This window comes from Mobula hypostoma, chromosome 8, assembly GCF_963921235.1.
Source record: "Mobula hypostoma chromosome 8, sMobHyp1.1, whole genome shotgun sequence".
In the NCBI taxonomy this organism is placed as follows: domain Eukaryota; kingdom Metazoa; phylum Chordata; class Chondrichthyes; order Myliobatiformes; family Myliobatidae; genus Mobula; species Mobula hypostoma.
Window position 1 is genome coordinate 86,200,808 of NC_086104.1, and position 25,905 is coordinate 86,226,712.

The 25,905-nt window shown below is 38.9% G+C and overlaps 1 protein-coding gene across 6 annotated transcripts in view; it reads left to right on the forward strand.

Moving 5' to 3' along the window:
* Nucleotides 1-25,905, forward strand: part of ralgapa2 (Ral GTPase activating protein catalytic subunit alpha 2) — a 538,758-nt gene that overhangs the window by 189,542 nt on the left and 323,311 nt on the right. For 4 of the 6 annotated variants that reach the window (XM_063056244.1, XM_063056246.1, XM_063056245.1 and 1 more), the window contains exons 14-17: nucleotides 1,461-1,572; nucleotides 16,284-16,521; nucleotides 20,014-20,181; nucleotides 25,283-25,423. In XM_063056244.1, coding sequence (XP_062912314.1) covers nucleotides 1,461-1,572; nucleotides 16,284-16,521; nucleotides 20,014-20,181; nucleotides 25,283-25,423 — 659 coding nt within the window. The remainder of the gene's footprint in view (nucleotides 1-1,460; nucleotides 1,573-16,283; nucleotides 16,522-20,013; nucleotides 20,182-25,282; nucleotides 25,424-25,905) is intronic. The other 2 variants (XM_063056247.1, XM_063056249.1) reach the window with 1 other exon arrangement.

Sequence of the window (25,905 nt, forward strand, 5' to 3'; positions counted from 1 at the left end):
AATGGTAGACCTTTGAGGTTTTCTGTAGGTCAGCAGGACATTGATCTCTTTTGGAGAACATGCAGCCATGTGAGAAAGATTGCATATTGGTGCAAGCTATCCAAAACATCGCTGTGTGGGTTTTGATTTCAAACCAAGCTGAAGGAGGTATGAGGATTTCAGTAGCAAATGAATTGAAGCACTGGACAATGTAACTGAGATGGACTTGATGATTGAACAAATATTAGGTCCAAAACTCCACTCAAGGACAAAAATCAACAGTCTGGTTCAATGTCAGATAATTTTCAGGAAAAAAACTAGAATCAACGATCAGGGATCAAAGATTATAACAAGGCTGCAAGTGATATCGTCAACTTTCATCCAATTAAAAACTGGGAAGTTTCTGCTCCTCCGGTACTTGATGCCAGACAAATACTTTGACAGTTTACTGAAATTGATTGAAAATTAGTCAGCAGACCCTGATAAGATAAAACTGGATATCATCAGCACATGTAGAACCTGACTTGTTTTTGGATGATGATGTTGTTGAGGGGCAGTACAGAAAAGTAATTAGGAAGAGGCAAGGGTAGAAGTTTGGAGTACAGTATGGGAATAGAAAGAAAAACTATTGTTGATTCTCTGGCTATGATTAGATGGTTAATGATAAAACTCATAGTGCAATCCTATCTCACTGATAAATAGTAGTAGAAGTATGAGTATAATGATAGTTGTAGAAATAATGCATTAGAAGCATGTTATATGGTTGTTGGCGGAGAAGTAAATTTACCCATGTCATAATGACATAGATAAGGACTGAACATAGAAGATGGCATGAGTGATCTTCTATCTCCTCACAACCTACACTTGATGGACAGCAATCCAAGATATAAAAAACACCATTACAGTTTCAGATGTGCTTTAATTTTGAGAAAAGTTTCAGGCTTTTGTCAAAGTTGCAATCATCATCATGCTAAGATACTGTTACCCATACTTTTGCCCATACCAGACACTATTTACGTTGTATGTCATTCTCCCGTCAACATTTAAACTTAAGATACAACAACATATCCTCACAGTGAAGATCACTTAATATACGTTGACCATGGAATGATAGTAGACATTGAGGATTTAAACTCTGATAAAGGCAAATGCTCCTGGTTCTTTTTATGTTACTAGGTAGTTTTATCTTTTCCATGAAGTTTATTGTTCAGTCAGTTAATTATACAATAAAATTATAACTCTGTGCTGTAATATGTTGCAGACAAATTTATGACTTGCTCCTGCTTTTTATACAAATTGGAAGTTTATTTTCACATTACAAAAGATCTATTCATTTATGTCTATATTCAACAAAGATTTCATCCATATAATCACAATACGTATTGGTGGCAGTTGAGCTGAGTTTGCCTTATTAACAAGTATATTGATTCAGACATGTTGTATGTAAACCTTTCAAATGACCAGGTTTTTCTTTTATATAGGGAGCAACTTCTGCGAGTATTGCTGAAGATCACTGAAACAATTATGCAAAAGCAACAGGATTTGCATAGTCAAGATATTTTTGCGCAACATATGGCTGAACTACTTTTTCGGGTAAAATGTGCAAATACTTTAATGAGAAGTGCTGTGTATAATGGGTGAATAAGCATTACGAGTACAGTAACAATAGTTGCTGCTGGACTTGCTGTAGTTTAGAGATGACTACTTTCAGTATTTTTGATTCCTTTTTTAGGTTTCCAATATCCACTGTATTTGTGTGTGTGTGTGTGTGTGTTGTTTCCAATGTACTTTATACTGCAAGTCCCCTGGTTATGACAGTTCCATTCCTGAGAACTGGTTGTAACCTGAACTGTTAATAAAGCAGAAATGAACAAAAAGTGTGTGGCAGAGCGTCACAGAAACTGCTGTGACGGGAGCAAGCACAGGAAGAGTGGCTACCAGCCGGCTTCACTGGCCTAGTGAGTCTGCTTAGTGGCCTCACTTCTGCACTGCTCAACCCAGCATCTATTGCTGTGGCTAAGGAAGAGGATGTGGGAGAGAAGGTGTGTGGAAATACCGCATTACCACTAGAGAGAACGCAAACACGAGGAATTCTGCAGATGCTGGAAATTCAAGCAACACACATCAAAGTTACTGGTGAATGCAGTAGGCCAGGCAGCATCTCCAGGAAGAGGTACAGTCGACGTTTTGGGCCGAGACCCTTTGTTAGGACGAAGGGTCTCAACCCGAAACATCGACTGTACCTCTTCCTAGAGATGCTGCCTGGCCTGCTGTGTTCACCACTAGAGAGAAGATGCCTGCAGTCCTCACACCCACACATCCTGTTGGTCTCCCAGATGTTTGTTCGTTTGTATGGGGAGGGCTTGTAAAGTGAAAATTGATGCTTTTTATAAGATTTTCCAAGTTTCATCTTTGTGAGTTATTGGAGATAAAACTGGGAGGTCATGTGTCAGAGAATAGCAACTGATCATAGCTTTTCTAGCTTTTTAGAAACCCTTTTGTAGGTCAGGACGTAGTAGCTTGTATGGTATCCAATGAGATCATAATTTGAGTTATATCTTTGGTGTAGAACAGAAGAATTTTCTCACAACATAACGTCATCCCATTTTGTTTTACTTAATCAGATATGTCTGTTTATAAATTGACTTTCTTTACATTTACTTCATTTTAAATCCTTTCAGGTAAAAGTCCCCTTTATGTCCATGCTTGTATCTACCAGACAACATGTTTTTAATACTAAAATTATAGAGCATTTCTTCCGTTGCAAGGGAAGGTGCTTGACCATCACTCATTGATCCCCTTGTTATAATGCTCAGATGGTATGTCTTTTAGGTGCAGTAGAATTTCCAGTCCATTGTTAAAAGCAAAGTTTGCTGTTCAAAAAAACACTTAACTTGTAAAGATTGAAGCTGATGGAGGGAAAAAAATGTGTCAAAAAGAGTTACATTATTTGTTTTAATATCACAAAATTTACAAATCTCTGTCCAAAAATTCAGCTTTGGAATGAAATACGCTGTTGTGAATATTATATGAAAGCAGTAAAAGATTGAATAAAAATCTTATTTTGATTACTGAAGCAAATGCTGATATGGTAGTTTGGTGTTATGGAGAAATGCAATATGCACCTTTTCCTGGGAATGGAAAAGAAACTCCTACAGGCACTGCCTACCCCCATGCAACAGATCATCTTGAATATGCTATTCATTTAAAAAAAAAAATTTGTATTCACAATTTGAGGAGAGCAGCTGAGACTCTTTTCCCTGCAGTAGAAGAGGAGTAGCTGTAGGTGGAGATGGAATAGAGAATAGATGCAGGAGTAGGCCATTCGGCACTTTGAGCCAGCACTGCCATTCACTGTGATCATGGCTGATCATCCACAATCAGTATCCGGTTCCTGCCTTATCCCCATAACCTTTGATTCCGCTATCTTTAAGAGCTCTATCCATCTTTTTCTTGAAAGCATCCAGAGACTTGGCCACCACAGCCTTCTGGGGCAGAGCATTCCACAGATCCACCACTCTCTGGGTGAAAAAGTTTTTCTTCAACTCTGTTCTAAATAGTCTACCCCTTATTCTTAAACTGTGGCCTCTGGTTCTGGACTCACCCGTCAGCGGGAACATGCTTCCTGCCTCCAGCGTGTCTAATCCCTTAATAATCTTATATGTTTCAATCAGATCCCCTCTCATCCTTCTAAATGTGAATCAGTATCACAAAAGGAAATATTTTTTCAGAATGCTTAAAGGGATGAGGAAGATATGACTGGTAATGGAGGTGGTGGTCATCATCTGAAGCGTTTGAAACTATGTGAATTGTTCTTTTGAATTTGGCGATCTCTGTCAAGGGGGATTTGAATGGATGACAGGAGGTGAACCAGATGTGGAAAATAGACAATTGTGGAAGAGAGCGCTATCAACCATAATAGAGGGGAAATCATGGTGGATGGAGAATAAATACATCTTGACAGTTCTGGTCTGAACTATGTAATGGATATGTGAGAATGAGGTAAAAGAATGGAGTCCTTAAATGAACCAGTATGGGAGGAAATGTCTTGGATCCAGGAACTGTTACGGATCGCAAATGCCGACATTTTCCCTTAGTGTGATGGGGAAGTTGAGTCAAAATGTAAAGGTGAACCAGGAGAAAGTGAGAGTAGGCCCTTTATAATAGCTGTAGTTCTCTGGTTCTTATCTTTGCCTATAACACCATGTTGTAGGAAGAGATAGAGGAACAGTGGCCTTCAAATTAATAACTTGCATCAATTTCAATGCTTTGACTGCAATTTATTTTATTACCGTATACTGTTCTAAAATATTCTCAAGATTGCCTCTGCAATTATACATGGCTAATTGTTATTTACTCCATATTTCTTCATGCATCTACATTTATGTTTCTTTCAATATAGTCCATGTTCAAGTCTTTGCTAGTCCTTATTCATGCATCTATTTGCTCTATCCAAAGGCATATTACGACAGTACTCTGCAAAATTCTTTGGCATCCTATCTATATGAAACAATCTGGTTTCCTTGGCTGTGAAAGTCTAGGGAAGACGATCTCCGGCCCTGCCAAACCTGTGAGATTGAGGTGTGAGCCCACCCCAAAACCCCCTGTTTGTGTGGATGCTGGGTAATTCGCTACCCTGTTACAAATGAAAGCCACGAAATAACAGGCAGTACACTGCATACGATTAAGGAAATTATATTTATGAATCTTAACTAAAGGGTTAGTAAGGAATAACAAAAGGAAAAGGGCCCATTCTAATTAAACAGTCAAATGTGCACATAGAAACATAAAAAACCTACGGCACAATACAGGCCCTTCGGCCCAGAATGCTGGGCCGAACATGTACTTACTTCAGAAATTACCTTAAGTTACCCATAGGCTTCTATTTTCTAAGCTTCATGTACCTATCCAAGAGACTCTTAAAAGCTAGAGCTCATCTTGTCACTCGTGCGCTGGGCCCTCGGTCAACATGGAAGCACACACCACTTTCTGAACGTCTCTTGCAATCCATCTTGAACAAACTTGTCTCCCACTAGATCATATACTACGACCGGTTCTCCCTAGCTTCTTCTCTCCATCTCCTCTCAAACAAAAGCTCCAAGCCCAACCTTAGTATCCCTCACCAGAGAAACCTCCTCTTAATCGAACCATCTGAATTGGATGGCACTCATTTCTCCTCTCTCTTATCTTCAACAGTAACCCAAACACAAGCTGAAAACAAGCAGCTCGCACAGAACAGCACAAAACAAAATACATACAGCATAACAGTAACAAATATGAGCCAGGGCATTATATATATATCTGTGCCTAAGACATTTGCACAGTACAGTAGTATTTTATGTATTGAACTTTAGTACTGCCACAAAAAAAAAACGATTTCATGACACACGAGGGCTAGAGGCCCCCTCTAACTAGCATTTTGTTAGCAAATGTGCATTTGCAGGAGAACAAAATTAGGAACCCAGGGGCAAGATTTGCTGTATCAGAAGGACAGAAGGAAATGAGGGATAGTTGTGTTCTGTGTCTGAGCAAGGCACGGCTTTCTCCCGGCACGCCAGGTGCAGAGATCAGACCAGAAGGCTTCTCAGTTTACAGAATGAATTAAACTGCTGATTCAGAAAAGACAAAAGGTGCAGGTGTGTTTCATGATAAGTTCTTGGTGGCAGTTTTGTCGAACTTGTGTTCCCCTGAGCTTGAACACCTAACGGTCAAATGCTGTCCATTCTATTCACTAAGGAGTACTCCATAATCCTGACTGTATTTTACATACCACCAGTGGCTTACTATAATTAAGTACTTGAGATACTGCATGATGCCAAACAAGAAACAATTCATCCTGACACACTTCAAATCACAGTGGAGACTTAACCAGGTTGTTTGAAGAAAACCCTTCCCAATTACCATCAGTAGAAAACTTGCCGCACCAGAAGTCCCAACACAAGATCTCAAGGTGTCAAGATCTCTAGGATCTAACCTGGTCCCAGCATATCGATGTAGTTATAAAGAAGGCAAGACAGGGGCTATACTTTATTAGGAGTTTGAAGAGATTTGGCATGCCAACAAATACACTTAAAAACTTGTATAGCTGTACCGTGGAGAGCATTCTGACAGGCTACATCACTGTCTGGTACAGAGGAGCAACTGCACAAGACCGAAAGAAGCTGCAGAAGGTTGTAAATCTAGTCAGCTCCATCTTGGGCACTAGCCTACAAAGTACCCAGGACATCTTTAGGGAGCGGTGTCTCAGAAAGGGAGTGTCCATTATTAAGGACCTCCAGCACCTAGGGCAGTGGTCCCCAAACACTGGGCCGCGGACCAGTACAGGGCCGCAAAGCATGTGCTACCGGGCCACGAGGAAATGATTTGATTTGGCGATATGAAACTATATGAGTCAGCTGCACCTTTCCTCATTCCCTGTCACACCCACTGTTGAACTTAACGCACACAAGGTCATCAGTGACCCAAGACGTGCAAAGGAATTGGTCCTTGACCCATTTGTGAATGTTTCCGGTGAATCTCCCATGTCAGTGCAGGAAAAAGATCGACTCCTCGAGCTTGCAGGTGACGGTGGGCTGAAAAGTATGTTTGACATAACATCTCTGCCGGCATTCTGGATCAAAGTCAAGGCTAAATATCCTGAGATAGCCACGAAAGCACTGAAAATGTTGCTTCCATTTCCAACATCATATCGCTGCGAAGTGGAGTTTTTTGCAATGAATGCAACAAAAACTAAATTGCGGAATAGACTGGACACAAGGAACCCCATTTGAGTATCGCTGTCTCCCATCACCCCTTGATGGGACCGTCTTGTTGCAGGAAACCAAGCCCAGGGTTCCCACTGATTCAGCGATATTGATGTGTTGCAATGATTTTATACGTTCATACAAGGAAAATATGCGCTGTGTGTTTAATATCCAAATGTTACTTAAAATGTTATGATGCTATTGACTTATAAGTGACTTATAATTCAGTGTTCCCCAACCACCGGGCCACAAAGAATGCAGTGGTACAGTGGTAGCCAGAACGCCCCAGCACATCTTTAAGAAAAAAGCCAAAATAAACAAGCTAATTAATTAGGTGCCGCCGGGCATGTAGATGTCGGCCCAGATAAGAGGTGATTGCCGATTGCATTGCCTGTGATCTGGGCCGGCATTTACATGCCGGGCAGCACCTAATCAATTAGCTTGTTTTTTCCGGCTTTTTTCTTAAAGATGTGCTGGGTGCGGTCCGGTTACCGCTGTACCGCTGCATTCTTTGCGACAATGTATCTGTCTGCGGCCCGGAGGTTTGGGACCACTGTTATAATTGACTTATCACTATATTTATGCGAGGAAAATATGCGCTGTGTGTTTAATATTAAATTCTTTCTTTTTCAATCTTTTTATTAATTTCAAAATATAGAAACAAAACATAGCAATAATACAAATAGTAGGAGATATATTGTTACACTTAAAAAAGTAATTGCAAAACCAGATAGTGTAAATTAACAAAGCTCCCAATCATGTAGAACTAACAACGGATAATACAAAGCAAAAAAAAACTGGGAAAAAAAATCATGAAAAAGAAAAAAAAAACAAAACAAAAAAAAAGCAAACCCCATCCCCAAAGAAAAACAAAATTAATCAACTAAACTAAAAGACCTGGGCAAAACTAACAATTTAAAAATGGAAAAGAAGAAAACCTCAGTGTCGACGACTCCATTCCCCTCCAACAACAGTACAGAGAGATAAAACAAGTTTGGAAATGATCAAATTACATCAAATGAAAATGCTGAATGAATGGCCTCCAAGTTTTTTCAAACTTAATGGAAAGGTCATAAACTGCACTTCTAATTTTCCCCAAATTCAAACACACCATAGTTTGTGAAAACCAATGAAATACATTAGGAGGGTTAATCTCTTTCCAATTCAACAAAATGGACCTTCTAGCCATTAAAATAAGAAATGCAATCATCCTTCGTGATGAAAAGGTTAAATTATTTAAGTCTATCATTGGTAGTCCAAAGATAGCAGTAATTGGATGAGGTTGTAAGTCTATATTTAGGACCGTTGAAATAATATCAAAAATATCTTTCCAATATTTCTCCAACATGGGACATGACCAAAACATGTGGGTTAAAGAAGCTATCTCGGAATGACATCTGTCACATATTGGATAATTGTTTTATGTCTTTTGATCAACTCTCTAATAAATATAACTTACCCAGATCTCACTTTTTTAGATATCTACAGATTAGAAACTTTTTAATTACTGTCTCCCCTAATTTTCCACACCCATATCCAATGGATACTTTGGAAAAAATCTTAGATTTAAATCTCTCTTTGAAAAGTGTAGTAGCAATTATATATAATATAATTATGAATTTATGTCCTGATGCTTCTAATAAAATTAAAGCTGACTGGGAAAGAGAACTTGAGATTAATATACCGATTGAAAAATGGGAAAAAATTCTTCAGTTGGTGAATTCATCCTCTGTATGTGCTAAGCATAGGTTGATACAGATTAAAGTAGTGCCCAGGGCTCATATGTCCAAAGATAAACTATCTCGTTATTACTCTTATGTTTAATATTAAATTCATAGAAACGAAATTGAGTGTATTAGCCACTTATAGGTGACTTATAGTTGACTTATCACCTATATTCCGTTTGTGATTAACACACCCCCCCCGCCCCCCGGGTCGGCCAGTCCGCAAGAAAATTATCAATATTAAACCGGTTCGTGGTGCAAAAAAGGTTGGGTACCCCTGACCTAGGGCATGCCTTTTCTCACTGTTACCATCAGGTAGGAGGTACAGGAACCTGAAGGCACACACTCAGTGATTCAGGAGCAGCTTCTTCCCCTCTTCTATCTGATTCCTAAATAGACATTGAATTTTTGGACACTGCCTCACTTTTTTTAATATACAGTATTTCTGTTTTTCAACTTTTTAAAAAATCTATTTAATATACGTAATTGATTTACTTGTTTATTGATTATTCTTATTATTTTTGTTTCATTTATTTTTTTTCTCTGCTACATTACGTATTGAATTGAACTGCTGCTGCTAAGTTAACAATTTTCATGTCACATGCTGTTGATGATAAACCAGATTCTAATTCTGATTCTGACACGAGACCACTGTTATACTAAGATAAGGAATGCCATGAATTCCATGCACAGAATGCATTGTGGTAAATTGGATGAGCTCAATGCCTTCTATGCTTGCTTTGACTGTCAAAACATGGAGCAACCATCACAAACTCCCACGGTCCTCTGATGACCCTGTGCTTTCATTCTTTGAGGCCGACTTGTGAGCAGTCTTCAGGATGGTGAACCCACAAATAGCAGCCGGCTTAGACTGGGTGCCTGGGCAAATACTAAAAACCTGTGCTGATCAACTGATTGGAGTGTTTACAGAGATCTTTAACCTCTTGCTTCAGCAGTGTGAGGTACCCACCTGCTTCAAGCGGGCTTCAGTTATACCGGTGCCACAGGGCTGTGTGCTTAGCCCCCTGCTCTGCTTGCTTTTCATTTACGACTGTGTGGCTAAGCCCAGCTCCAAGTTTGCTGATGACACCACTGTCGTAGGCCGTATCAAAGGTGGTGACAGATCTGCATATAGGAGGGAGATTGAAAATCCGGCTGAGTGGTGCCATTACAATAACTTCTTACTCAATGTCAGCAAGAAGACCAAGAAGCTGATTATTGACTTCAGGAGGAGGAAACCAAAGGACCATGATCCAGTCCTCATTGGAGGATCAGAGGAGGAGAAGGTCAGCAACTTTAAATTCCTCGGTGTTATTATGTCAGAGGACCTGTCCTGGGCCCAGCACATTAAGTGCAATAATGAAGAAAGTACGGCAGGGCCTCTACTTCCTTAGGAGTTTACGAAGGTTCAGTATGACATCTACAGCTTTGACAAATTTCTATAGATGTGTAGTGGAAAGTATATTGACCGACTGCATCACAGCCTTGAATGGAAAACCCTACAAAAAGTAGTGGATACAGCCCAGACCAACTCAAGTAAAGCTCTCCCACAATTGAGCATATCTGCACAAAACATTGTCACAGGAAAGCAGCATCCATCATCAGGGACCACTATCACCCAGGACACGCTCTCTTCTCATTGCAGAAGGTACAGAAGCCTCAGAACTCTGCCACCAGATTCAGAAATATTTATTATCCCTGAACCATCAGGCTCTTGGACCAAAGAGGATAACTTCACTTCATCATTGAAATGTTCCCACAACCTATGGACTCACATTGAAGGACTCTTCGTCTCAGGTTCTTGATATTTATTGGTTATTTATTTATTACTATTATTTTATTCTTTTTGTATTTGCACAATTTGTGTCTTTTGCACACTGGTTGAACACTCAAATTGTTGTGGCCTTTCATTGATTCTGTTATGATTATTATTCTATTCTGGATTTTTTGAGTATGCCCACAAGAAACAGACCTCAAGGTTGTGTATGGTGACAATTATGTACTTTGATAATAAGTTTACTCTGAACTTTGATAACAAAACCTGAATCTGATATGGGTCTCTCGTGTAGACTGAGAATGGAAAGGAGAGGGAAATCATGGTTGCCAAGAGGAGAGGGAGCAGGAAGCACCAGAGAGACATTCTGTAATGATCAATAAACTAATTTTCTGAAATGACAATTTGCACTGTACTGTACTTTATCAATTTTTTGGAGATGTTTAATGATGAGAAAAGAGTGTGTAAAGTAATTCCTGGAACTAAACCATTTTTTCGGTAAATGTAATGCTTTGTGGAAGGCTTTGTAGATAAAGGATACGATGAGTTAATGCAATAGTCCTATATACATAATAAAGCATTTTAATTTAAACTGTATGCAGTGCTGAGATACCAACACTGATGGTAAAAACCCAAAGTACAAGTATCCTAAAGTAAGTGCACTTCTGCGCTAATGAACTATTGCACCACTCTATAACATGAACTGGTATAACTCCAGTTTATCATGATAATTTCTGCATTCATGGAAATTTTGTAAAGTGTAATGAAGTATGACAGCACTCTGAAAATTTTATTTCAACTTATAAAGATAGAATCTAGAAATATTTTACCTGTAATGGAGGGCAGCTAATTGAGCACTTAATAAGTAGACTAAAATGTCGATAACTTATAAGACTATAAGACCATAAAACATAGGAGCAGAATTAGGCCATCTGGCCCATCGAGTCTGCTCCGCCATTCAATCATGGCTGATCTTTTTTTTCCTCCTCCTCAATTCCAGTTCACGGCCTTCTCCCTGTAACCTTTGATGTCATGTCCAATCAAGAACCTATCAATCTCTGCCTTAAGCACACCCAACAACCTGGCCTCCACAGTTGCATGTCACAAAAAATTCCACAAACTCACCACCCTTTGGCTAAAGGAATTTATCTGCATCTCTGTTTTGAAAAGACACCCCTCTATCCTGAGGCTGTGCCCTCTTGTCCTAGACTCTCCCACCATGGGAAACATCCTTTCCACATCTACTCTGTCTAGGCCTTTCAACATTCAAAAGGTTTCAACGAGATCCCCCCTCATCCTTCTAAATTCCAGCAAGTACAGACCCAGAGCCATCAAGTGTTCTGTGTATGATAACCCTTCCATTCCTGGAATCATCCTTGTGAATCTCCTCTGGACCCTCTCCAATGCCAGCACATCTTTTCTAAGATGAGGGGCCCAAAACTGTTCACAATACTCAAGGTGAGGCCTCACCAGGGCCTTATAAAGCCTCAGCATCACCTGCTTGCTCTTGTATTCTAGACCTCTTGAAATGAATACTAGCATTGCATTTACCTTCCTCACCACCAACTCAACCTGCAAGTTAACCTTTAGGGTGTTCTACACAAGGACTCCTAAGTCCCATTGCATCTCAGATTTTTGGATTTTCTCCCCGTTTAGAAAATAGTCCGCACATTTATTTCTACTACCCAAGTGCATGAACATGCATTTTCCAATTTTGTATTTCATTTGCCACTTTCTTGCCCATTCTCCTAATCTGTCTAAGTCCTTCTGTATCCTACCTGTTTCCTCAACTCTACCTGCCCCTCCACCCATCTTCATATCATCTGCACACTTGGTAACAATGCCATCTATTCATCTAAATCATTTATATACAGCATAAAAGGAAGTGGTCCCAAAACCAACCCCTGCATAACAACACTAGTCACTGACAGCCAACCAGAAAAGGATCCGTTTATTCCCACTCGCTGCCTCCTACCAATCAGCCAATGCTTTAACCATGTTAGTAGCTTTCCTGTAATATCATGCGCTCTTAACTTGGTAAGCAACCTCATGTGTGGCATCTTGTCAAAGGCCTTCTGAAAGTCCAAATATACAACATCCATTGCATCCCCTTTATCTATCCTACCTCTAATCTCCTCAAAGCATTGCAGCAGGTTTGTCAGGCAGGATCTTCCCTGAAGGAAACCATGCTGTCTTTGTCCTACCTTGTCCTGTGTCAGCAAGTACTCCCATCACCTCATCCTTAACCATTGACTCTAACATCTTCCCAACCACTGAGGTCAGCCTAACTGGTCTATAATTTTCTTTCTACTGCCTTTCTCCTTTCTTAAAGAGTGGGTGACATTTGCAATTTTCCAGTCTTCTGGCACCATGCCAAAGTCCAATGATTTTTCAAAGATCATTTCTAATGCCCCCACAGTCTCTAACACTACCTCTTTGAGAACCCAAGGGTGCAGTTCATCTGGTCCAGGTGACTTAGATACCTCCAGCTTTTTGAGCACCTTCTCTCTTGTAATAGTAACTGCACCCACTTCTCTTCCTTCATACACTACAACATCAGGCATGCAGCTAGTGTCTTCCACAGTGAAGACTGATGCAAAATGCTCCTTTAGTTCATCAGCCATCTCCTTGTCCCCTGTTATTATTTCTCCTGCCTCATTTTCCAGCGGTCCTATATTCTGTCTTATTTCTCTTTTATTTTTAACATAGTTGAAAAATCTTTTACTATCCACTTTGATATTATTTGCTAGCTTGCTTTCATATTTCATCTTTTCCCTTCTAATGATTTTTTTAGTTGCTCTCTGTAGTTTTTTAACAAATTTCCCTGTCCTCTATCTTCCCACTAATTTTTGCTTTGTTGTATGCCCTTTCTTTTGCTTTTACAATAGCTTTGACTTCCCTTGTCAGCCATGGTTGCACTATTTTACCAGTTGAGTATTTCTTCATTTTTGGAACACATATGTCCTGCACCTTCCTCATTTTTCCCAGAAACGCATGCCATTTCTGCTCTGCTGACATCCCTGCCAGCAGCTCCTTCCGATTTACTTTGGCCAACTCCTCTCTCATACCACTGTAATTTCCTTTAATCCACTGAAATACTGCTGCATCAGACTTTACTTTCTCCCTATCAAATTTCAAGCTGAACTCAATCATATTGTGATCACTGGTTCCTAAGGGTTTTTTTACCTTAAGCTCCCTAATTGCCTCTGGTTCATTACATAACACCTAGTCCAGTATAGCTGATCCCCTAGTGGGCTTAATGACAAATTGCTCTAAAAAGCCAACTCTTGGGCATTCAACAAACCCACTTCTTGAGATCCATTACCAACCTGATTTTCCCACTAGATCCAATCTACATTACCTGCAAATGAGTACAGTGAAATTAACTGCCAGGCACATATAAACATATGAATTAGGAGGGGCAGCCATCAGCTATTTAGCTGTTCAAATCTGCACCACCATTTAAAAACACCATGGCTGATCAGACTGTAGACATAACTCCTCTATCCTGTCCTTTCTTGGTAAACTTTCACCTCCTTGCTTGTAAATAATCAATTTACCTATGCCTTAGATTCAAAGACACTGCTTCCGTCAAGATGCTGTCACAACTTGCTATCTACCCCTATCTGTGCAGGGCAATTCATTTCTTACTAATTTGACTGAGGTATTTGAAGAGTTGATGAAAGTAGGGCTGTGTACGTTGACTACACGGATTTTAAGAAGACATTTGACAAAGCCGTCATGGGAGGCTCATCCAGAAGATTATGATGCATGGGGTCCATGGTGAATTGGCTGTTTGGATTTATAATTGGCCTGTTCACAGAAGACAGAGGGTAGTAGTTGATGGGACCTGTTCTGACTGGAGCTCTGTGACTAGTAGTATTCTGTAGGGATCCATACTGTTGTCTGTGATTGATATACATATATGTGTGTGTGTGACCTGGAAGAATATGTGTTTTAGTAGGTTTGCAGATAATATGAAGATTGGTGGTGTTGATCAGTTGTACATATGGGTGGAGAAATGGCAAATGGAGTTTAGCCTGGCCAAATATGAAGTCTTGTACTTGGGAGATCAATTGTTAAGTGCCAGTATATTGTTACTGGCAAGATCCTTAAAGTATTAATGTAGGGGGTGGGGGCTCTTGAGTCCTAAAAGTGTCTACACAAGTTAATAGGGTGGTAATGAAGGTGTTTGGCATACTTACCTTTGTTAGCCAACATATTAAATTCAAGAGTCAGGAAGTTATGTTGCAGCTTTATATAATTCTAGTTAGGCGGCATCTGGAATGATGCATTCAATTTTGGTCACCCTTTTATAGGAAGGATGTGGAGGCTTTGGACAGGGTGCAGAAAAGTTTTACCAGGATGCTGTCTGGATTAAAGAGCAGAAGCTATTGCAGAGAGGTTTGACAGACTTGGCTTGTCTTTTCTGGAGTGGTGATGGCTGCGGGGAAATCTGAGAGATTATGAGAGGCCTAGATAAAGTAGATAGTGGATATCTTTTACCAACGTTGAAATGTTTAATGCCAGAGGGCATTCACTTAAGGTGAGGGGTGGGGTAAGTTTAAAGAAGATGTATAGGGCAAGTTATTTTATACAGAGAGTGGTCGGTGTCTGGAAAGTGTTGCCGGGGTGGAATTGGAGGCAAATATAACAGAAGCATTCAAGACGCTCTTAGATAGGCACATGAATGTGCAGGAATGGAAGAACGTAGTTTAGTTGGACATTTGATTTCTAATATAATCAGTTAGGTATAACACTATGTGCCAAAGGCCAGTATCTGTGTAATATTGTTCTATGTATCTGTCAGCACTGTACTATAATCACTAAATAAATAAATAATGAATCATTATAGTTTATACAATGGATTCCATTTAATTGGAACCAGTACATTCTGACCCACTTAGTGGCTGCACCAATTAGATGAAGTTTCATGAAAATAGTGAAGGGGTTATATAAACAACAAATTACAGTTTAACTGAGTGATAGATTACTTTTGTACTTTTATCTTGTAATTACTGTTTATGGCAAAATATTTAAATGAAATACAGAAAAAATTAGTACACTGTCAATACTTCTGCTGTGCTAAAAAACTTATGTATTAGTTCCAAAATTATTGATGAAGGAATTCATTCAGTACACATTACCTTATTCTTTTGGTTGACATTAAATGAACAAAATCTGCTCAGATAATAGACTACCTTAATACAATACTTTCAACAATTGTATATGATCTTCAAAATCTTCACTTTCTTTGTAGCATTCGGGATAATTCTCAATACTTTCAAATTCTTTGTATTTTCTAACTTGTTGGTGTAGTGAAATCATTTTATTTTCACACCTGGCCGTTTCTGGCATCTCCAAGCCTGAATGCTTGAAACCACAGTGAACAGAACAGTTCTGAATTGTCTTACTGCCTATTTCTCGGCAACTATCAGTGACAAAAGTCACTGCTTTTTGAACACAAACACACACACCTGACGCTAGTTAGAAATTGTTCTGCAATAGTCTCTTGCCCTAATTAAACGGCATTGTGTCCCAAATAAACAGTGCAAACCCTGGCTATTTTCTCGATTAGTTTTTGTTCTTTAAGGGTTGTCCCAAGTAACTGGCTGCCCCATTTAAACTGATAATCTAATGAACTGGAATTCACTGTATTTAGTCAAATCACAAACAAGAGGAAATCTGCATTTGCTGGACATATGAGCAACACACACAAAACGCTGGAGGTATTCAGCAGGCCAGGCAGCATCTATGGAAAAAAGTACAGTCGACGTTTCGGTGCTGCTGAAGGGTTTTGGCTCGAAACATCGACTGTGCTTTTTTCCATAGATGCTGCCTGGCCCACTGAGTTCCTCCAGCATTTTGTGCATGTTTCACTGTATTTAGATTATTTTTGTACTTTTACTGTAAACAGCAATTAAAATGTAAAGTAAGGTGTTTACATGGTTAAAATAAGGAAGGCTATAAGTTCCTCATAATGCTCTGTACCTTTTTTTGCTATCATTGTATTTATGTTTCAGTTTCTAGATTGTATCTTAAATATATTTTTCTTCTATTTAGACCCTTATTGTCGCTTGGATACGAGCTAATTTGAGTGTCCATATTTCAAGAGACCTATGGGATGAACTACTGTCTGTGCTATCATCTCTCACCATGTGGAGTGAGCTGATCGCTGAGTGGGCAAAGATCATGGATTCTCTTACTGTTGTGTTAGCAAGATGTGTATACAGTCTCGATATGAACAACTTACCACTGGACAAGCTGAGTGAACAAAAGGAAAAGAAACAAAGAGGGAAAGGTAATGTAACTAGTTTGTAGGTTTGTGGCAGGCCATTCTTCAAGAGGATTGGAGGAAATGTGGCTCAGTTGCTAACTGTTATTCATCAGTATGCTCGATGGATTATGGATGGTATCAATAATTCTGCAGTATTGTTGCAAAGTAAACTTGCTTCTGTCTTTGAATTGCACTGGAAGACTGTGTGGCCCTGTGTATAAGAAATAATATTAAATCATTAGAAAGGGATGACATTAGAAAGGTGTAGAGTCTCTATGGGTTGAGTTAAAAAATGGCAAGAGTAAAAGGACCCTAATGGCAGTTGTATACAGGATTGGGAAAACCAGGCTAGTACTGGACTTAAAGAGAGAGAATTTGTAGAATGTCTAAGGGATATCTTTTTAGAGCAGCTTGTTGTTGAACCCACTAAGGGATCAGTTGTGCTGGAATGAGTGTTGTGCAATGATCCGGAGGTGATAAGAGAGCTTAAGGTTAAGGAATTCTTAGGGAACAGTGATCACTATACAATCGAGTTCACTTTAAAATTTGAGAAGGAGAAACTAAATTATAAAGTGTCAGTATTTCAGGAGAATAAAGCAAATTACAGTGGCATGAGAGGGAACTGGCCAAGGTTGACTGGAAAGGGATACTAGCAGGAAGGACAGCAGAGCAGCAATGGCTGGAGTTTCTGTGAAAAATGAGGTAAGTGCAAGATAGATATATTACAAATGAGAAGAAATTTTTGAATAGAAGAAGGACACTACCATGGCTGACAAGTGAAGTCAGAGCCAAAGTAAAAGCAAAAGAGAGGGCTTACAAGGAAGCCAAAGTTAGTGGGAAGATAGAGGATTAGGAAGCTTTTAAAAACTTGCAGAAGGAAACTAAGAAGGTCATTAGGAAGGAAAAGATGAATTATGAAAGGAAGCTGGTGACTAATATCAAAAGAAGGTAGTAAAAACTTTTTTTATGCATATGAAGGGCAAAAGAGAGTTGAGGGTAGATATAGGACCAATAGAAAATAATGCTGGAGATACTGTAATGAGATGGCAGAGGAACTGAATGCGTATTTTGCATCAGTCTTCACAGTGGAAGACATCTACAGTATAATAGATATTCAAGAGTGTCAGGGAACTGAAGTATGTGCAGAAAATTATGACTGAGAAGGTGCTCAGGAAGCTTAATAGTCTGAGGGTGGATAAATCTCCTGGACCTGATGGAATGTACCCACAGGGTCTGAAAGAAGTAGATGGAGAGATTGCGGAGACATTAACAATGATCTTTCAAGAATTGATAGATTCTAGCATTATACCGGATGACTGGAAAATTGCAAATGTTACTCCACTATTTTAGAAGGGTGGGACACAGCGGAAAGGAAACTATAGACCTTTTAGCCTGACATCAGTGGTTGGAAAGTTGTTGGAATCGATTGTTAAGGGTGAGGTAACGGAATACCTGGAGGCACATGACAAGATAGGCCAAAGTCAGCATGGTTTCCTGAAAGGAAAATCCTGTCTGCCTAACCTACTGCAATTTTTTGAGGAAATTACAAGCAGGATAGACAAAAGAGATGCAGTAGATGTGGTGTACTTGGATTTTCAGAAGGCTTGACAAGGTGCCGCACATGAGGCTGCTTAGCAAAATAAGAGCCCGTGGAATTACAGGGAAGTTATTAGCCTGGGTAGAGTATTGGGTGATCGGCAGAAAACAGAGAGTGGGAATAAAGGGATCCTATTCTGACTGGCTGCCAGTTACCAGTGGAGTTCCACAGTGGTCGGTGTTGGGACAGCTGCTTTTTACGATGTATGTCAATGATTTGGACTGTGGGATTAGTGGATTTGTAGCTAAATTTGCCAACGATACAAAGATAGGTGGAGAAGTGGGTAGTGTTGAGGAAACAGAGAGACTTAGCTAGTTTAGGGGAATGGGCAGAGAAGTGGCAAATGAAATACAATGTTAGAAAGTGTATGGTCATGCACTTTGGTGGAAGAAATAAACGGACAGACAATTATTTAGATGGGGAGAGAATTAACCTCCGGGTTGAGTCGATGGTGAAGAAGGCGAATGCAATGTTGTATACCTCTTCTATACAGGAGGTATAGAATATAAGAGCAGGGACGTGATGTTGAGGCTCTATAAGGCACTCGTGAAACCACACTTGGAGTATTGTGCACAGTTTTGGGCTCCTTATTTTAGAAAGGATATACTGACGTTGGAGAGGGTTCAGAAAAGATTCACTAAAATGATTCCAGGAATGAAAGGGTTACCATACGAGGAACGCCTGGAATCTCTTGGGCTGTATTCCCTGGAGTTCAGGAGAATGAGGGGTGATCTCATAGAAACAATCCAAATGTTAAAAGGCCTGAATAGATTAGATGTGGCCAAGTTATTTCCTATGGGCAGGGGATTCTATGGACAAGAGGACACAACTTCAGGACTGAAGAACATCCATTTAGAACAGAGATGCGGAGAAATTACTTTAGCCAGAGGGTAGTAAATCTGTGGAATTTGTTGCCATGAATGGCTGTGGAGGCCAAGTCATTGGGTGCATTTAAGGCAGAGATAGATAGGTTCTTGATTAGTCAGGGCATAAAGGAGTATGGGGAGAAGGCAGGGGAGTGGGGATGATTGAAAGAATTGGATCTGCCCATGATTGAATGGTGGAGCAGACTCAATGGGCCGAATGGCCTGCTTCTGCTCCTATATCTTATGGTCTTATGGACTATATTATCTCCTATGAGCTTTATTTTGGTTTCATAATTTGCTACATCTAAAACATTTGTTGACTCTTTGATGGGGCTCTTAACTGTGAAACTAGTGTAATTTGGTCAGGTGACATGTAAAATGGAAAACTATGTCAAAATTGGTGTTCAATTTGGTTTCGTGGGTCTGTTGGAGGTAAAGGATGGGGAAGCTGATTAATATTTTAACTATTATATTGAGACTGCATATGTTAGATTTAACCCAACATATTTTTAATTTTTGCTTAATTACAAAAGGGAAACAGGGTTTCTTGGATCTCAGTCATTTTGCTGATATCCCCGAGCCTCAATATTCTAATGGCATGGTGGCTTATATATTTCCTTACTCCGAATGGTCTTCTTGCTTTTGTTTCATCCCTTTTGGTTCCAGTTGTCCTGATGTGTTTGTAGACTTCTGAGTTGTTATGATCCTCAGACTTTTTCCTTCCTCTCTCCTCCATGGTAAAGTGTGGATGACAAACTTTCAACCACCCAAAAACCAACCTTCTTTTCAATCTGAATGGCTTCAACTGAAAAGCAGAAATGTTGAAGGTTTAATCAAACCTTTAAAGGGTGTGATGGAAATCTACTGGGTTCTCAAATGTAAAATGACTTCCCTAATCCATCCATCTGCACATTACTAGGGGAGGCATTAATATTCTAGATTCTTAATATTGTCATGTTCAGTTGACATTATAAAGGATTGCAAAAATCAACTAAGAACTTGAAATGTATTAGAATTAATTCTATTGTATGTTGTGCATCTTTAATTTTTAAGGAGTATATCAAGATCTTAGTAAAGGAACTGGAGTAGGTAGGTCCTTTTCTCTGAGCTGGAGAAATCAAGCTGATGGCACACAAGAGCATATGCGATTTCGAAGTGCAACTACCTCTGGAGCCCCAGGTGTTGAAAAAGCCAGAAATATTGTCCGCCAGAAAGCAACAGGTAAGTTGCTGAAGGGCTTAGTTATTCATGAACTGACTGGTTTTAGATAATATAATAATTTGTATAGTGTTTTTGATGTATTGCATGCTTATCAGAATTTTTTTTAATAACGAAAGCCTGTTAATTACATGTTCGATAATAATACTGATTCCAGGTCAGAAAACTTTGGTTTATTTTTTTGCTGTCAAGGCTTGTATTCTTGGTTGCTTCTAGTTTCTAGCTTCTTCATTGACTTTCCTCTCCTCTGCATGATTTCCTTTTCTTACAAGTCACCTCTTTATTCTTATAACAATGGCACAGCATACAGAAGTATATTTTAGTTACAATTTCAAAATTACTTGTTACACTTCAGTTAGCTTTTGTGTCTACGTCTGGGCATCCTATTTCAAGATAGAAAGAGTGTTAGATTGAAGTAAGTTCATCAGTATGATAGCTAGGATGAGAGATTTCAATTTTATGAAATAACTGGCAAAGCCAAGGTTGATCTTCATAGGGTGAATAAGCTTAAGATATTTAATAGAAGTATTCACAGTTATGAAAGTTTGCAAGGGTAAGAAGAGTGAAATTTTTTTAAAAACAAATTTACGTCCATTCACATGGGTGAGGGGTGGGAACAGGAAAAATAATAATGATAAGTTATTATGATCTGGATTGAACTCCAAAGAAAGGTGATCATCACTTCTTGAATGGTACAGAATAAAAATTTTAAGTATACATGTAACAAAACAAAATTTGCCAGGCTGTCAGCTCTTTCAAAGATATGGCACTGATGTGGACTGAATTGTCTTGTGTTCTGTGATTTGATCTTACACTTGTCCTTCATCTATAGGCTCTATCACATCCTTTGTGTTATTGGACTGAACTTCCAGGGGCATGGTTTCACATGGTTATGTGTTCTATCGCGCTTCTGTCTCATCTTGACAAACATCTTTGATCTTGTGAATATCACTGACTTTTTTCCCTTTTTTTTTTCTTGAACCCTGCTTTCATCATTAGGATAATAATTCTAAACTTCTGCTGTTCCTGATTTTTTCCCCCCATTCTTCACAACCTCTGCATCATTTGGTCAATGTCTACTACCACACAGAGTCATTCCTATCTTTTTCAATTTCCTTTGACTCAAACATTCCCAGCATTAATCTTAATCCCTCTCTTGTTCCCATCCTTTTGAGAAATATTCTCTTGTCATATGTTCATAATACAGATTCCACTGCTTTGCCTCAAGATTATTGTTTTTATTTTGCATGTACACTTTAGGTTAAAATGCAAGACAAGTCATCTTTGCCATTATGTCTTGTAGAACCATCAAGCTTAGCAGCACAAACAGACCCTTTGGCCCACCTGATCTTTAGCCTAGTCCCATCTGCCTGTACCTGGACCATGGCCCTCCATAACTCTCTCATCCATGTACTTATCCAGACCTCTATTGAATGTTACAATTGAACTTGCATCTTGCCACTTCTGCTGGCAGCTTGTTCCATACTGAGACCATGCCCTGAGTGAAGAAGTTCCCTGTATTCCTGAATTAGTGCTGCAGGCAAAAAATATTCTACAAATACTTTCTATCTTAGAATGTACTGAATAAATGATCTGATCTCTTCAAACCATGTATGGACAAAGAATACTTCGAAGAATACCTTTTATCTTAAAAATATACTGTATAAATGACCTGATCTCTTTAAGCCATAAAGTGTACTTCAAATGTACCATGCAATGTACAGGAACAAGCTTAAATTTCATGTTAAACATTTATGATTATCAATTGATTGCCAAGGTGTAATGACTCTGAACAGGTGGTTTCATTACTTATAATTAAGTGCCATTTTATTTTTTATGTGTTTTTTTCCCTTTGAACGATATTTTCTTTGGTGTCCACCAGAACAGTGGTTCCAACTTGTGTGTGTTGCACCCTTGAGGTCTTGAATTATTGTCAAAAGTTATAGAGGATCCATGAAACATAAGTAGTAGAGAGAATTTATTTGCAGAGTTGACCAATGCAGTAAGGCGATGCTCAGTACACCAGATGCTGCAGCCACAGAGCTGCTAACAGTTCCTAGGACAGTGCCAAATCTTTACAGGACTTTCATCACAATGGGAGGGCAGGAGAGAACTGGATTTCATCATGTATGATCGGTGGGGCTTTCATTCAAAACGTTTGGAAAGTACAAAACTAGGCCGCTAGTACTGAATTTTTAAAAATGGGTAAAACGGACAGTGTGAATAGACATCCAAAGCATAGTTTTGCCTAGTTGAGTTTTGTAGGTTTTATATCAATTTCAGAAAAGTGGAACAAAACATGGTTCTTATCATTTCTTTTTGGGTTGTTAGGAGTTATCAGCAGAAGTTCTCTTTTGTTTGCTGTTCAGGCTTATGGTGAAATACATGTACTGCTCACTACAAATAGATTTTTTTTATTATTAACTGTGAAACTTAATGAAATAGTGTACATCCATCTTTTTTGCTTTCCTTTCAAAGAGTGGAGCTGAAAGATTAAAGGCAAACAGATGGTGCATATTTGCCTTCTCAGGTGCCATTTCTGGCTGACACAGAGTTACAAAGCTATTGGCAAATAAACTTATCCCCATTGACAGTTAACAAATTGGTGTGATTAGCATGTTTGCTTTTCATAAGCCCCACGGCTTTCACACTAGATGATGTTTGCATTTCTTCAATTTTTTTTCAATTAAGGCCAAATTTGTAAATCAGTGTGGTTTCTTTTTAATAAATAATGACCAACTCCAGACTTCTTTCACAAGATCCTTTGTGCTTAATATCTCTATTACTGTGATTTGATGGAATTAGTTGTTAAAAGGTACATAGATTTGCCAGATGGACAAGTCTTTAATGATGAGTGCTGTTTTAAAATATGCTGCATCTGTGACCATGAGAGATGAAATAGATTTTTGCCACCTCCACTTTCCCTTATGATGAATTGCTTGCCTAATTGAATTTTCCATGCAGTGAACATCAGAGTATTATGTTTTGCTGTATATGGGTTCTGGCAGAGAACTAATGGTAGTTTTAATTTTTCTTTATTCATATAATTGAAATTGCCCTTTGAAAACACCAATGAATGAATGCACAACAGTATAATCACTGGCTAAAATAGCAGATGTTTTATTGCATAAATTTCATGTGGCGTAATTCAGACTTGTCACATTTCCTTGACTTTTGCCAGAAATGGATAATGATGTAGACGTTCATCCAAATGTTTTCTTCCCACTCATTCAATATTATATGACATTTTGCTTTTTAATATTTTTTGCCGTTGTATTGTTAGTGTTTGTAAGGTGTATTTATTAACTAGAACATGAGTTAATCAAATCTGGCAATTGAAGCAGCAAATTTATTTGAACAGAGTAAACTGTCTGCACCATGTTTTTCATTTCTAAGGAAATTTTTGTACATATGCCTTATTGTAACATATTCTCATATTACCCACCCACCCAAGCATTCTCTATTCTCTCTCCACCGGGCAAAAGTTTGAAAAGTCTGAATGCACATACCACCAGGTTCAAGGACCTCAGCTGTCATGGTACTCCATGGTAGTTCGGGGCGTCGGAGTTCAAGTTCAATTCCGGCGCCATTCTGTAAGGAGTTTGTGTACGTCTTCCCCATAGAGTGTGTGGGTTTTCTCCGGGTGCTCTCACTGTTTCCTCCCACTGTTCAAAGTCGTGCTGGGTAGGTTAATTGGTTATCAGAAATTGTCGTGTGATTAGGCTGGGATCAGTTGGGGTTGTGGGGCAGCTGGGGTGGCATGGCTTGAAGGGCTGGAAGAGTTTACTCAGCACTGCATCGCTAAATAAATAAAAAAGACTATTGAATAGTTCCCTAGTACAATAAGACAGTCTCTTGACCACACAGTCTACCACACAAGTGACAATATTAAAACAATTCAAATTTTTCCATACTATCTGTTGTCCTGTTGATTCCCACACAGTAATTAGCAAAACCAAATCTTCTCTCCACTCAATTATGGCCATCATATTGCTTGTGTTATTCAGACCGAAATTGAGTTATAATTTTCCTAGTAGTTAGATTAGTGACAAATAGTTCAATGCAGACCAAGACTGAAAATAGTGGAAAATACTACATGTACTTCGATAATGAGCTCCATCCTTCAATTACTAATTTTTTGAATTAGTTTAAATGCTTAATTACTTTTCTTCCTGAATGATTACGTTAAATGTTTGTTACTGTGTGATCCTGAATCTCCGGAGGGGAAGGCCCCGAATCCTCGGCTTTGCTTGTTGCTCGGCGGCCGGGACGGGGTCAAAGCACTCAGCAGAGATGGTGCTCGGTCCTCGGTGTCGAAGGGCTGGTCGGAGGCTCGAAGCTTTTGGACGGACTCAGAGTCGGCTGGGGTTGAGTGCTTCCAATGCGTCGACAGTTGTCGATGCCTGGAGGTTTATGGCAGAGAGAGTTTCTACCTTCTGCCGCCTGCTATCGGGACTATCGGAAGTCGATTGGAACTTTGAGACTTTTTTTTAACCGTTCCCATGGTCTGTTCTTTATCAAATTATGGTATTGCTTTGCACAGCTGTAACTATATGTTATATTATGTGGTCTTGTCAGTGTTGGTCTTTGGTTTGTCCTTTTTTTTTGTGATATCACTCTGGAGGAACATTGTATCATTTCTTAATGCATGCATGCATTTCTAAATGACAATAAACTAATCTAGTCTAGTCTAATTTATGTCAGGTGTTAGACCACAATGTTTCTGTTGTCCATTTAGATGTCACTACATGTGTTTTTTAAAAAAAGTATATATAGTCCTTTTTTTAATATATATATGTGTGTATATTATGTTATAACACACATTTATACATGTGTATACATACATAAAATATAAAATTTTTATTCCTCCTGAATTGAAGCCACAATACAAAGTTATTGTTTTTGCCTTTTGAGGTTTTGCCTGAGGTCGTGTGGTATCATCTGAATGCAGCAACATATTTTTAAAAGAATAATTATATCTGTGCACAGAGGTGATACCTTAGTAGAATGTTAAAATACCATAAAGTATTTTACTTGCTATATTCTGATAAATATGTATTTTAATGCATTTTAATTATTGTTGCCTGCTTTATTTCTTTGGAAGCTAAACGAAGTCAATCTATCAGCAACTGTGTCCATCTTTATGAGGCCTTGCCAAGTACTAAAAGTGTGCCTCTGCTGCTTCATACTGTGAGCTCTCTCTTACCTGGCATCACTCATGCCCCTTCCTCTCAGAAACTGTCAGGTACTGTACTGTAAGCTGTATTTCTTCATAACTGTCTGATTTTCTCACTCTGCTCTGAGTTTCTTTCCACTTGGCATTTATTGTGTGAAGGTGAAGTTGAAGTTGCACAGTCATTGAAACCTGTAAAAGATAAATTTAGTTATCACATTTATACTTTCTCTTTAATGGATAATATTTTCTTTTACAAGTTGGTAATTTTTTTTGTGATGTGGATGTACAACAAACTTTCAAAAATACAGCTGCAATGAGAGATCAACAGTTGGTAATAAGAGTTATTTGTTGAAAGACATCAAAGCTACTCTTTAAAGTTTTGCTCTTTTTCTTGAATGCAAACACGAGAAAATCTGCAGATGCTGGAAATTCAAGCAACACACACAAAATGTTAGTAGAACACAGCAGGCCAGGCAGCGTCTATAGGAAGAGGTACAGTCGACGTTTCGGGCCAAGGCCCTTCGTCAGAACTAACTGAAAGAAGAGATGGT